This window comes from Spea bombifrons, chromosome 4, assembly GCF_027358695.1.
Source record: "Spea bombifrons isolate aSpeBom1 chromosome 4, aSpeBom1.2.pri, whole genome shotgun sequence".
NCBI classification, from domain to species: Eukaryota; Metazoa; Chordata; class Amphibia; order Anura; family Pelobatidae; genus Spea; species Spea bombifrons.
This window is the reverse complement of record NC_071090.1, coordinates 57455369-57469632: the sequence shown is the minus strand read 5'-3', so window position 1 is coordinate 57469632 and position 14264 is coordinate 57455369. Positions and strand designations below refer to the sequence as shown.

At 37.5% G+C, this 14264-nt stretch overlaps 1 protein-coding gene across 1 annotated transcript in view; it reads right to left on the bottom strand.

Moving 5' to 3' along the window:
• Positions 1–10857: 10857 nt before the first annotated feature.
• The window catches only part of IL17REL (interleukin 17 receptor E like), a 39721-nt gene continuing 36314 nt past the window's right edge, over positions 10858–14264 (bottom strand). Inside the window, exons 17-18 of the mRNA XM_053462431.1 lie at positions 13278–13349; positions 10858–11924 (exon numbers count right to left, since the gene is read on the bottom strand). Of these exons, the coding sequence (XP_053318406.1) occupies positions 11872–11924; positions 13278–13349 (125 nt within the window). The 3' untranslated portion in view covers positions 10858–11871. The remainder of the gene's footprint in view (positions 11925–13277; positions 13350–14264) is intronic.

Below are 14264 nucleotides of genomic sequence, written 5' to 3'. Positions count from 1 at the left end.
AGGAATTATGTAACAAAAGAATGAAGGCTGAGGACGGAATTTCCAACCTTTTGTAAGGAAATTAAAATCTATACACCTATCCCTTGGATGCTAAAATTGCATTTTCACTCTTATATAATCTGCTATTAAAGCTCTGATGTCTTCTTTACAATCACTACCACTGTATTTAATACCAAAAAACTTCCCTTTTTTTAGTATTTTAAGTTATTTTGTTGAACCATGATTCCACTTTTTCTTTTTTGTTAATCTACATAAATTATACATTATTTTTTCAAGCACACGTGGGGCATTTCATACCACTTTTAAATATATATATATGCGTGTGTTTGTGTGTCATAAGTTTGTAAATACCTTATTTGTGTAGAATTACTCTATCTTTCAGCCAATTATAGGGCCAATATTAGAAAGTATACATTGCTGTTTCAAAGTTTTGCATTATTTTTACAGTCTGTATACTGGTTGTAACTGTAAAGTAGACAAAAGGGTACATTGCACAACATGCATTGATGGTGAAAAGGGGGAAGGGGTAGATAGTGAGAAGGGAGGGAGAGGGGGTAGATAGTGAAAGGGGGAGGGGGTAGATAGTGAAAGGGGGAGGGGGGAGATAGCGAGAAAGGGGGTGGTAAGAATATTGAAATAAAGAGTGAGAATGAGTGAGAGAATGAATGAATGTGTGAAAGGATTGTGTGAATGCGTGAGAAAATGAATGTGTGGATGAATCAATTGTCTAAATGAGTGAGAGTATGAATTAATGAATTTGTGAGAATGCATTAATGAATATGTGTAAATAATTTGTGTGAAAGAGTGAAAGAATAAATTATTGTGTGACTGAATAATGTGAATGAAAGTGTGAATTAGTGAGTGACTGTAAAAATGTTTTACAGTCATGGCAACATTTATATATATATTGTCAGCAGGGTCTAATATTTATATATACTGTATATTGTCAGCAGGGTCTATTATTTTTATATATTGGCAGCAGGGTCTAATATTTATATATATATCGGCATCTGCAGCAGGGTCTAATATTTATTTTTATCGGCAGCAGGGTCTAATATTTATATATATCGGCACTGGCAGCAAGGGCTAATATTAATATGTATCGGCAGCAGGGTCTAATATTAAAAAATGAAAACTAACTGCCAGTTCAGATGTTATTTTGAGATCATATTTCAATCAGGGTCTTTACTTCAAAGAGATAAGTACATGATATAGTTAAAAATGCATGTCTAACGCATATATATATATATATATATATATATATATATATATATATATATATACCTGTGTGTGCTTCATAATGTGTCCCTGAATGGCAGAATAAAAATGTGGTCACCCTGGGAATAGACAGAGCTATGGTAACAAGGACATAACAGAGATGTAACAAATGACATCACATGTTAACAAAGACTAATTTACAAACATCAAAAGACTCACACCAAACAATGCTGCAGGTTTATTTTATAGATACTATCACAGAGACATTGTTTAAAAACTACTGCTTTCACAGATAATACATTATTTACAAACAGAAGGTAGTGGTTTAGACCAATAATATTTTTCCCAATTTTGCCTTTTGATGTGAACTTCAAGAGACATACATTAAAGTCTGTCTTTCCTATGAGCATGGAAACTATTGTGCTGAATCAACAAACGTCGTCAGTCAGGTCAGTTCACTTGAATCCCTTCTACACCTTATGACTTATGGAACGTCATGAAGGTTTCAAGGGGTTAAGATTACTTTTTTATGAAATAGAGATCAGCATACTGTGTAACTCTTCAGATGTAGCATTGATTCCCCAGGTCTACGGTTCACTCTCCTCTTTCCCTGACATATTCTTTTCCACTCTCAACCTATTTATGGCTTTGCTTTTTATTTGTAAGCAGTAATTAGGCTTCACTCAGTATTTAAGAACTGGGTTTCTATAGGTATTGTTCCATTTATTGTATATTGAGAAACAAATACCAGCTGCTAATGGGTTAATAAGGCTGGGTTGAGAGACTAAAAAAAATACTATGGACATTCCCTATTCGTTACTGCCCTGAGGAAGTCCCAAGGGATGAAATGTGTTGGTTAGAATTATTTGTTTGAGCACACCATAGTTCACTGTTGCACGCAAGGAGGTGTGGTCATTCTGAAGATTGAAAGTTTCTGAAGTTGGCGTGCGTCCAAAATACACAAGAAAGGCTATCAGCGGTATTTCGGTTGGCTCAGGAGAGCTCTCTTCAGAATCCAGTTGGCTGTCTATTGTATGATTTTATATAATTTGATTAACGCTGGATTGAAGCGGGAAAAGATCTTCCCTTAAACACCTCTACGCCTGTCTCCACATTTATAGCTGGAGCTGTCCTTGTGAGTTTGACCATTTATTCTCTTTTTATTGTGTACATTGGATCAACAATATTACTATATATATATATATATATATATATATATATATATATACACACTCACTGGCCCCTTTATTAGGTACACCTTGCTAGTTCCGGGTTGGACCCCCTTTTGCCTTCAGAACTGCCTTCATTCTTCGTGGCACACTTTCTCAGAGATTTTGGTCCATATGGACACGATGGTCTCACGCAGTTGCTGCAGATTTGTTGGCTGCACATGCGTAATGCGAATCTTGCGTTCCACCACATCCCAAAGGTGTTCTATTGGATTGAGATCTGGTGACAGTGGAGGCCATTGGAGTACAGTGACCTCATTGTCATGTTCAAGAAACCAGTTGTAGATGATGTGAGCTTTGTGACATGGTGCATTATCCTGCTGGAAATAGCCATATGGGAACACTGTGGTCATAAAGGGAACGACATGGTCAGCAACAATACTCAGGTAGGTTGTTGCGTTTACTTGACAACCTATGGTGGTCCTAAGGGGCCCAAAGTGTGCCAAGAAAATGCCCCCCACACCATTACACAACCACCACCAGCCTGAACTGTTGATGCAAGGCAGGATGGATCCATGCTATGGTTAGCTTGTGTGAAGTGTAGCCTCAGTTTCCTACTTTTAGCTGACAAGGGTGGCACCCGGTGGGGTCTTCTGTTGCTGTAGCCCATCTGCTTCAAGGTTCCATGTGTAGTGTATTCAGAGATGGTATTGTGCATACCTTGGTTGTAACGAGTGGTTTATTTGAGTTACTGTTGCCTTTCTGTTATCTCGCACCAGTCTGCCCATTGACTCTGACCTCAACAAGGTATTTTCGTCCACACAACTGCCGCTAACTGGATATTTTCACTTTTTCGGACCATTCTCTGTAAACCCTAGAGATGGTTGTGCATGAAAATCCCAGTGGATCAGCAGTTTCCGAAATACTCAGACCAGCCCGTCTGGCAACAACAACCATGCCACGTTCAAAGTCACTTAAATCCCCTGTCTTCCTCATTCTGATGCTTCAGCAAATTGTCTTGACAACGTCTACATGCCTAAATGCACTGTGTTGGTGCCATGTGATTGGCAATTGAACCGGTGTACCTAATAAAGTGGCCAGTGAATGTGTGTGTATATGTATGTGTGTGTATATATATATATATATATATATATATATATATATAATGTGTGTTAGATGTTCCCTTATTCTTATTTTTAATTCTCTTGTCATATGACCAACATATTGGGCTTTGCATTTTAAACACTGAACTAAATAAATTGTGAACCTTAAAGAACAATTAACATAATCACGTGTAACAAACCACTTGTTTGTAGTGCAATAAACAAAGTTATTTTCAGTTCTAACAAATTGGCAACACTTACAACTTTTGTATCCACCCCTGAACATGCCTTTGTTATTTAACCAACCCTCATTAGCATTATTATGTTTTAGAACCACGTTAGGAGAAATAAGATCATCTATAGATTTTGCTCTATGGGAGACAAATGTAACCCATTGGGACATACCTTGTTGTAACTTAACATCTGAATATAGAACTTTAATATGTCTATGAATAATGACATTTATTGCATTAAACTAAAGGCTGTAAGTCATGGTAAGTGAAATGCCTGTATCATTTGCTTTAAGATTTTTATGTCAAGGGAGATTATTCTTCACCCTATAAAAGCCTTGTTCCACATTTTGTTTAGAGTATCCCCTTTTAAAGTGAATTGAAGTAAGTTTGTAGAATGTTCCTCAAAATCCCAAAAGACCCCAATGGGTATAGTGTCTTCGGAGTACATTATAGTTACCGATACTTAACTTTTCACCTTTCCTTCCCACCGCCACCCTTGATTGTTTGCGTCCTGGTGTGTATCTGTGTATGAATGTAGAGTATTATGAAGGATGATTCATATATGATTCATTACTGTTTAAGGATATTAATTTAGATCTATTTGAAGTGGACCTGAGTGGTTCATTTAAATTCCTTAATTGTAATGGTTTTGCATAAGTAAGAGTTGTAACTCTTGTTATTAATGAAATCGTTGTTTAAATTCTTCATATACTTTGTATGTTTTTGATATGTGTTTTTATATATAAAAAAATCAATAAATTATTTTTTAAAAAAAATCCCTTTCAGTAGAACAACTTCTTTTGAGTTTAGTGAATTGTGCTATGGGCATATCCTGCGAATAGTGTGCAAAGGATGGCAACTATGAGTATGCAAAAATGTGTTTCATACAATTTCCTTATGAAATGTCTTGGACAAGATGTGTCTAGTACAGGGATCAACATAAATAACCAAATCCCCAAAAAAATATTTTCATGGCAAGTGGCGGTAAATTTCAGATATAGATAATTATCATTAACACAATTATAAAACTTATAATGCTAAAATGACTGCGTGAACAGTTTATATAGTTTATACAGTTATGTTCTAGGAAATGGTCCATTTGCATTACTCATATTTAAATGCTTACTTCCAATATGCACATACGTGATTCCTCTTATTCAGGGAAGGGCTGGCACGCACTGACAGACATATTTACACACACTCCCTTACACTAATATAAACTTACACACACATGCTACACATGCTTACACTAAGACACACTCTAATGCACACTTACACACAAGAACTCATGCTAGCACACATTCCTAACACACAAACACACTAATGTTAACACACACTCCTCCTAACACATATGCACACACACTCGTGCCAACACACACACTTACACATACACACTCATATTAACACCCTGTAACACACACTCTCTAAAATATAGGTATACATACTCAACCTATCACACATTCATACACACACACACTCTCACACCACGCACACTATAACATATATACATATCCCCCCTAACTCCTTACTCTCTCTCACTACCTCCCTTACTCCTTAATTACCCTCTTACTCTCTCTATTCCTCACCGTCCCTCTCACTCATTCCTTTCTCCGCTTTCCCATAATCCTTTTCCCACCCTGGAGTCTTCTTCCTAGCTGCTTGCATACACTATGTGAGCAGCTGCACCCTTACCATGGTGTCACGTAACCTTGAGTTACGTAACCCCTGTCAAGTTCCTGTCTCCATAAGCAGGCCAGTCCAGAACAGCTCTTTTTTAAGAATTTTGGTGTAGCCTGAGGGCAATTGCCCTCCTGCCCCCAAGGGCAGCCCGCCCCTGCTCTAATTGGATATACTTTCTTAACTATAAATGTATTACATGAAAGTTTGTGTGCTATATAAGAAGAATGGAAAAACTGCAAGTTTTTGTTTGACAAATTGTATCTTATTTTAGAGGGAAATTTTGACAATCCCTAGATGTGAATCCACCCTTATGGCAGTTGCAGCAGTCATCTTTACATGTATGGGGTCATATTGTAACAATGCCAAGGACTGTGTTGGAGATAGGTACACTTTAATATCTTTAGGTCTTGTTTAAGAATAATGACTTAAAAGTGCTGTGAGGACATCTGGTGGTGAAATAGAAATCTGTTTTCATTTCTTTAATGTATGTTTAGACGATACTCATCCTAACTTCAAAGCTCAAAAGGATGACTTAAACACTGAAATAACTGTGCCTATTCACTGTTGAGTGTTTTAGGGTTAACTTGACTGACCAGACTCAACTGAAGTTGTATGCCTGCAACCTTACATTTTGCAAGTTTAAAGAAGAGCATGCAAGTTGAATGGAAACCTTGCCCAAAACTTGCAAGACACCTACTTCCTCAGCAACACAGATAAATAAAGTGTTTTAAAATGTTATATAAATAATAAGACTATTTTCCAAAAAAGAAATACATTCTCCTTTGACTCCAGTGGGCTCCATTGACTTAAATTGGGCCCATTAAAATTAATGGAAGCTGCAACGCTACTTCCATTTAGGGGTACTGGTGTACAAAAGTATTTTCTCCTTTGCAACCAGTAGTCATTTCATCTTTTTTTTCACAATTTATTTATTTGCACAGCATTATTTTTTCTGTATCATTTTTGTATTGTTTAGATGGCTTTCTTCACTGGACTGAAGATAAGAATGTTAGGGCATTGTTTTATAATGCTGGATGTGCCCTGAAAATATAAGTGGACCCCTGACATACCACACATATGTCATATCTATGTGCTCAGGAGAAGCAGGATTTACGATTGCAGTGGGTTTTTTGTGCCTTTAGAGAATATATAGTTTGTTGGTGTTATTTTTAAATTAAAAGCTGCACATTTTTAGTTTTCCTGTGCATCTTAAAATCACTCATAAATTGGTAGTCTCTCATAGATTAGTAATGTTAACATTACCAAACACATGTGGTACACTGTATAGACAAAAGTATTGGGACACTACTTTTTAATTATTAAATTCAGGTGTTTCAATCAGACCCACTGCCACAGGTGTACAAAATCAAACACCTAGCCATGCAGCCTGCATTTACAAACATCTGTGAAAAAAATGGGTTGTCCTGCAGAGCTCAATTAATTCAAGGGTCGTACTGTGATTAGGATGCCACCTTTGCAATAAGTTCCACGATCAACTGTAACAAACTGTGGTATTATTGAATAGTGGAAGAAAAAAGTGTACCCCAATAGCTCTAATCAAAGTCCAGGCTTCACTGCCTCTAAAAAGAAAACAGTGTCCAAAACAACGGTGACAAAAACGTGTGCCAAATCATAGTGAGGGCCTCGCCGTGAATTCAAAAAGCCGTGAAATCAGATAAGGGGAAATTAACCCCTTGGCTGCTAAGCCATTTCACACCCTGGTGCTAAGATAGTTTTCGGCATTTTGGTGCATCTCACGTTTAAACGTGTTTCAAGTAAATTTCTTGGGAATAAACTATACAAACCATATATTGTTTTTTTCAGCACACCCAGCAGATTCCAAATATACCATTTTTATATGTGTATGTCTCATTAGATTTGCAAAATACAACCAAAAATGGGAAAAAGTGTAATTTTTCACTTCCAACTCAATAAAAACTAGTTTGTAATGTTATTTTTCTAAACTCTAATATCAAAACCTGTGTTGCTAAATATTTGTAGTAGGTAACCAGTCTAAAATTAACAGACATTGAGAACAGTAGACTGTGTTTTTCTAATATTTTATTGCTAAAAGTTCAATTTATTAGACTATCACAAAAATAATCTTTAAATTTAATGCATGGCTGCGTCAATTAAACAGCTCTAGCTGCCCGGGATGTTAAAATACGCCAACAAAACTATATATTTTTAGAAACTACAACCCCAGCCGCAGCAAATGAGGTCTTATTTGTATTTGTATCACAAATCTGACTTGCACAACAAATAAGTGAATATCACACAAATAAAAATAAAAATAAATAAAATTAAAAGCGACAAGTTCATTTATGTCTTCCGCACTCCAGGTTTGTCCTAGAAACACATGCAGCCCCTCATTTGATGCGCCAAGGGGTGTAGTTTCTGAAAATATATACTTTATGTACCATAATTTAACTTCCCAGCTGTCTAGAGCTGTCTAATTGCAGGCATCAGCCCTAAATGTTTTAAGACAATTTTTTAACAAGATTCTCCAATCTGCCATTTCTGAAGTTAAAGTGGTCTAGACATCTGGGAAGTTAAATTAGGGTACATAAAGTACACATTTCAAGAAACTACACCCCTTGGAGCTTCAAATGAGGGGTTACATGTATTTCTAGGACAAAAGTTAAGTTCACAGATAATGATGGAATATGTCGCTTTGGCTAGAAAATATGTTTTTTTCTAACCATAGCGACATGTTCATTTGTGTCTTGCGCACTCCAGGTTTGTCCTAGAAACACACGCAGCCCCTCATTTGATGCGCCGAGGGGTGTAGTTTTTGAAAATATGTACTTTATGTGCCATAATTTAACTTCTTACGTGAGCAGTAATGCCACGTCAAGGCTTCAACCCTAATTACTGACCATTCACACGCTTTTCATATCTCCATTCACTCGCAGAAGCACACACCATACTTTCCATACATTCACTCGCAGAAGCACACATACCATTCTTTCCCCTTACAATCCCAAAGAGATGATCGTAAAGGGAGAAAAAAATCACTTTTACAGCAAAAATAAGTTTTGCAGTAAAAATGCAAGGGGCTCCAGGGATGACATGGTTAACTTACGTACTACAGGCTATACGGCTGATTTTTGCAGTTCATCTGGATTTCAAAAATTGCCTTCCTCTACCATTGGCTAAATTTAACCCCATGATCAAAGGGATCATGGGGTTAAAATTTAGTATCGGCCATTTTTAAAAAGGGAATGTGACTTTTTATAGCTGTATGATCACTGTGGTAACATTGGCTACCACAGTGATCATTTAGCTAGAATACTTAAACTTTTTTTTTTTTTTTAAAGTTAAACCAGTTTATATTTAGATAATTTAATTTGGGGGTCTCTAGGCAATTTTGATCTTTATTTATCTGCCTTTAGAGACCCCCAAATCATTTTTTTTACTTTTTTTGTACATTTTTATTTTTTTAACATAATATTTTTTATTCTTTTTTTTACAAGCATTATACCGTTGGAAAGGTGAGGCGATTACCTTTCCAACGGTATATGTTGGGGGTCTGTAGCTGCTCAGATGCCTGAGATACAGGCATCTAAGCAGCATGCCCCCATACCGTGAAAACTGACAATTGTCAGTTTTCAATAAAGTTGCGCGGTGACGTCATCGCGTCATTACGCGCGACGTCACCGGCCGGATCGGGTGGTCCCAGTGATGCCCTTCAAAATGAGGGGCAGATCGCCGGGGTAGGTGGTGATGGGGGTCCACAGACCCCCATCAAGGTAGGAGAGTGCTAGCGACGGCATGGTGCCGTCGTTAGCACCTGACTGGGACTGCTAGCGACGGCACCATGCCATCGTTAGCAGTCAAGGGGTTAATAGGCACTCGTGAAAACGAAGTGATGTACAAATTAAAGAAAAATTGTTTAGGGACAGACCATTGCTGGCCTGCCAGGTTAAAAAATAAATCATCTTAACCCCAGAACCTGATGGTACGAGGGGAAAAGGTAGTGCAGGAAGGCCGCCAGTGAGGTCGTGCGCTCACCGTGTGCAGTGGCGTGCAATACCGTACACGGTGACTCCAGCATTTCTACTGGGGCAAATCAGCGCCTCAGGCTCCATTGCTTTCCCAGCCCTAAGGCCAGAGGATCAGTGTATTCCCCCCAGGCAAAAGGGGTACTACACTTGATCTTAGCCAAAAGGCCGAGAAGCGCTCTGCTGATTCCATAGCTGAAGAGTTCCAAAATTCCACTGGCATTAATATTATATATAGCACATGACTCGTCCATCATATGTGTTGCCCATTGCATCCTCACAGAAAGGCGGTGAACACGGAGAGGAGAAGGCATTGGGTTTGGTGGAAAGGGCAGGCCTGTAGTCAAGTATGCTGTGTCTGTAGCATCATGGTGAAGTCCCAGACTCCCCGCAAATGGCGCTCAGATATTCTGACTACTCTAAAACCTGTCAGTCTGCGTCTTCTGTGCTGCCTGCATTACCCTCTCTCTGATGATTTCCAGATATATGATCCGATGCCCGGCTGCCTTAACACTTTGCATGCTGCCTGCCTTTGTGAACCTGGACTGCTTCTGGATTAACCCTTTGTCTGCTGCCTGCCAGTTTGTCCCAGGGCTGTTTGCCCACACACAATTACACATCCATGCTCACACACACACACACGAAAGATTAATCCAGAAACAGTCCAGGGTCAATATTGCAGATTAATATAGCACCAGCCATGTCCTGAAAAACATGGCTGGTGCGGTCAACCTACTGTCTGTTGATTAATCTGCAATATTGACACTGGACTGTCACTGGATTAATCTTTTGTGTGTGTGTGTGTGTGTGTGTGTGTGTGAGCATGGATGTGTAATTGTGTGTGTGTGAGAGTGAGCATGGATGTGTAATTGTGTGTGAGCATGGAAGTGTAATTGTGTGTGTTTGGGCATGGATTTATTTGTGTGTGTGAGCATGGATGTGTTTGTGTGTGTTAGTGAATATGAGTATGGATCTGTAGGTGGGTGAAATAGGGTGTGTGTTAGCATGAATGTGTATGTGTGTGCTAGTGAATATGAGTAAGTGTGTGTAATTTGTATAACTGTGTGTTTACATATGTGTGCCAGAGTGTATGTTGGGGCAAGGGGCAAAGAGGGCACACACAAGTTGTGAAATTGGGAGGCCCCGGGACAATTTTTCACACCAAGGCCCTATGGTTTCTAGTTACGCCCCTGGCAATGTTGACACCCACTTGAAGGAGAGGTAGAGTACAATTGCTTCACCTGTGATGGGAAGCAAGTTGGTATGTCTTAAATTAAGCTCCACCACTTTGTATTTGGTCCCATTTTGACTATTTCCTAGATATAACTGGCCTACACTGGCCTTATCATTCATGTGGGGTGAATTATAAAATGAAAAAGTCCATATTAAAAATTGTGCAATACATTAATATATATTTCTGTTGAAATGTATTTTATTAAGTTAATTGAATTTTTTAAGTAACAGAACAAAACATACACATTTATTAAAATAAAAATGTAACAGTATAATTCAAAATGTACATTGTGTGACAAAAATACATTTAAGAAAAGCATATAGTTAAAATAAATATATAGTAGCTTAATTCAATTAGTATACTGCAGCAAAGACAGCTGTATATGTGACAACACATTTAAAAAATATTAATTTTGCCTGCATTTTTGCTTTAAAATAAAGGCATAACATCGTTTTCTATGATAAATAATTTTTTTATTTTTAAAAAGTGAATACTATTCTATTAAAAATACAACTTAATCTCAGCTTTACTTGTTATGTTACTTGTTGCTCCAAGTAACTAACAGCTATGATTGGAATGTGTGTTGTGACAACTGATTGGGAAAACCACAACTTTCAAAAGGGCATCTGCTAACACTTCCTGATACTTAACACATAAAATGAACTTTATAAGATGTGTATATGTGTGCATGTTTATTGGGCAATATTAATAATGTTCATAGCATATACATATAAGAAGCACAAAGTACTGAGTTTTAGTACATAACACAAAAATGGATATTGCAGTAATGATCCACAAGAGAGCAGTTCAACAAAGCCTGTGATGTCAACATTCATAGTGTAAGTTGTAGAGTCACATCAATTATGCAGACGTAATAGCTGAAGAAGGGTCCTTTGTGGTTTTGAAGCTTGTATGACTACGTCCTACTTGTTTGAATGTTCCTCTCTTAACTTTGCTGGACTAGTTTAGAATACAGTAATTTCCCTACTGTAAGTCACCTTTATGGTAGAAGCACAATGTTTATTCTCAGAAGTTTTTTTAAAAAAAATGTTAACAGGGATTTCAAGTATTTGCAGAAAATTATGGCCAAAAAGTTGCTTCAATTCCACTCACAGATTCACATAAAAGAGCTAACTATGCATGAAAAGTCCACATTAAATGAAAAAAGTCTTCTTTCAAAATTAAAATCACATATTGATAGGCTCTACCGAGGAATCTGCTTCCAGATCATCAGTTCATCATCTTTGGCAAATAGAATGGATATCGTTGCTCAAGTGAAGAAGCTAATTTTCATAAAGAGAATAAACATGAATTATATTTGTTCTAAAGTTCAAAATGTGTAAACTATTTTTTAGAGAATTCACTTCAAAGTTGAAGCACACTAGTCTAGCCTATATTTAAACATGCAGGAATGATGTGCAAATCCAGTAGATCAACAGTTTCTGAAATACTCAGCACCAACAACGATGCCATGTTCAAAGTCACTTAAATCCCCTTTCTTCCCCATTCTGATGCTCGGTTTGAACTTCAGCAAGTTGTCTTGACCACGTCTACATGCCTAAATGCATTAAGTTGCTGCCATGTGATTGACTGATTAGCTATTTGTGTTAACAAGCAATTGAACAGGTATACCTAATAAAGCGGGCAGTGGGTGTATATGAGGATGATTCACTAATCTACAATACATTCTCAAAAATGAGATTTTCTCTTCTAACTTGCCCCAGACTGCCTTTCTGCAATTGCATCATGGATGGTATCACATTAGTTGAAGCTCAATATTTCTAAGACTGAGCTTCCGGTTATTTTGTAATTAATTCCAGATATCTCTATCGCTCTTGGGAATTCACAACCCTCCAAACAGACCAAGTTGACTGCCTTGGTGTCACATTTGACTCTGCTTACTCCTTCAACCCTTATATGTATCTAAGGACCTATACAGCACTTAACAACTCTGCACCCCCTATATCTTTACTCTCATATCCAAATACTCTCCTAACCACTCTCATTGGTCCTCCTATGACTTGTGAGTCTCTTCAACCGTTATCACCTCTTTCCACTTGCATAGTTAGAATTTTGCATATGCTGTCCCATGGAATTTCCTATCCTGTTCTCCCAGACCTTCTCTGTCTTATTCACTAAAAACACATAAAAACTTCCCTCCCAATACTCTCAACCAGCATCCTAAACAAGCCATCCACCATGCTCACCTGCAACATCAACTCTTCTCCATAATGCCCTCTACATTCAATTCATTTCACCAAAGCAGTCCTCTCCTACTGTCTTACTTCCCCCTCAACCACCAAATAGATTACAAGCTTGATATAGTGGTAAACAAATTAGTAAATTTGTAAATTAGTAAAATCCAAAACAAATAGTAACTTAATATTTTCCTACATGTTTTCATAGCCTTAGGAAACTTGCAATATATATGGTAGTACCTACACATAGAATCCACATGCAGCTCATGTGGGTCATAGTACACAAAATATTGCAAGTCAGCAATAATTTATTTATTTACTTAAATTATACTCACAGGGCCTTCTGTGAATAACTTTGCCTGCTATGTAGCTGAGACCAATGAGAATATTTATGTTATTTTTTTTATTAAAAATTTAATCAAATTAAGAATCTCTCACCTATTTCAGATGACAAATGTTTTACTTTCGTTTTTAAAGTGATTTCTTGTTTTGGTTTCATTCTGTAGTATACTAAAAAGAAGAGAAATAACAGCTTTTTACAATCATTGATACTTCAATTGAAAATAATGTAAAATTGCAATAACAATCATATCTCAGTATTACTATAGTACCAAGTATAAACCAAGTATGGTACTTCCTTCCTCTAACACCTACAGTTGTGTGGAAATGAAAGTACACCCTCTGTTAATTCTATGGTTTTACATATCAGGGCATAATAGGAATCATCTGTTCCTTAGCAGGTCTAAAAACTAGGAAAATACAACCTCAGAGGAACAACACATGAGATATTACTCTGTGTGATGACTTATTCAACAAAAATAAAGCCAAAATGAAGAAACTATGTGTGAAAAAATAAGTACACATTATGATTCAATAGCTTTAACCACCTTTAACAGTAATAACTTGAAGTAATTGTTTTCTGCATGACTTTATCAGTTTCTTACATTGTTGTGGAGGAAGTTTGTCCCATACTTCTTTACAACATTGCTTCAGTTCATTGAGGTTTGCAGGCATTTGTTTATGCACAGTCCCGCTACAGCATTTCAATAGGGTTGAGGCCTGGACTTTGACTGCGCCATTGCAACACCTTGATCCTTTTCTTTTTTGCAGATTTTCTGGTGTGCTTGAGATCGCTGTCCCATTGCACGGTCCAATTTTGGCCAAGCTTTAGCTGTTGGACAGATGGCCTCACATCTGACTTTGGTATACATACTCAATGACTGCAATGTTCCCAGGTCGTGTGGCTGCAAAACAAGCCCAAATCACCACCTCTCCACCACCGTGTTTGACAGTTGGTACAAGGTGTTTGTGCTGATATGCTGTGTTTGGTTTTCACCAAACATGGCGCTGTTGATTACATCTCCACTTTGGTCTCATCTGTCCAAAGGAATTGTTCAAGAAGTCTTGTGGTTTGTCCAGATGCAA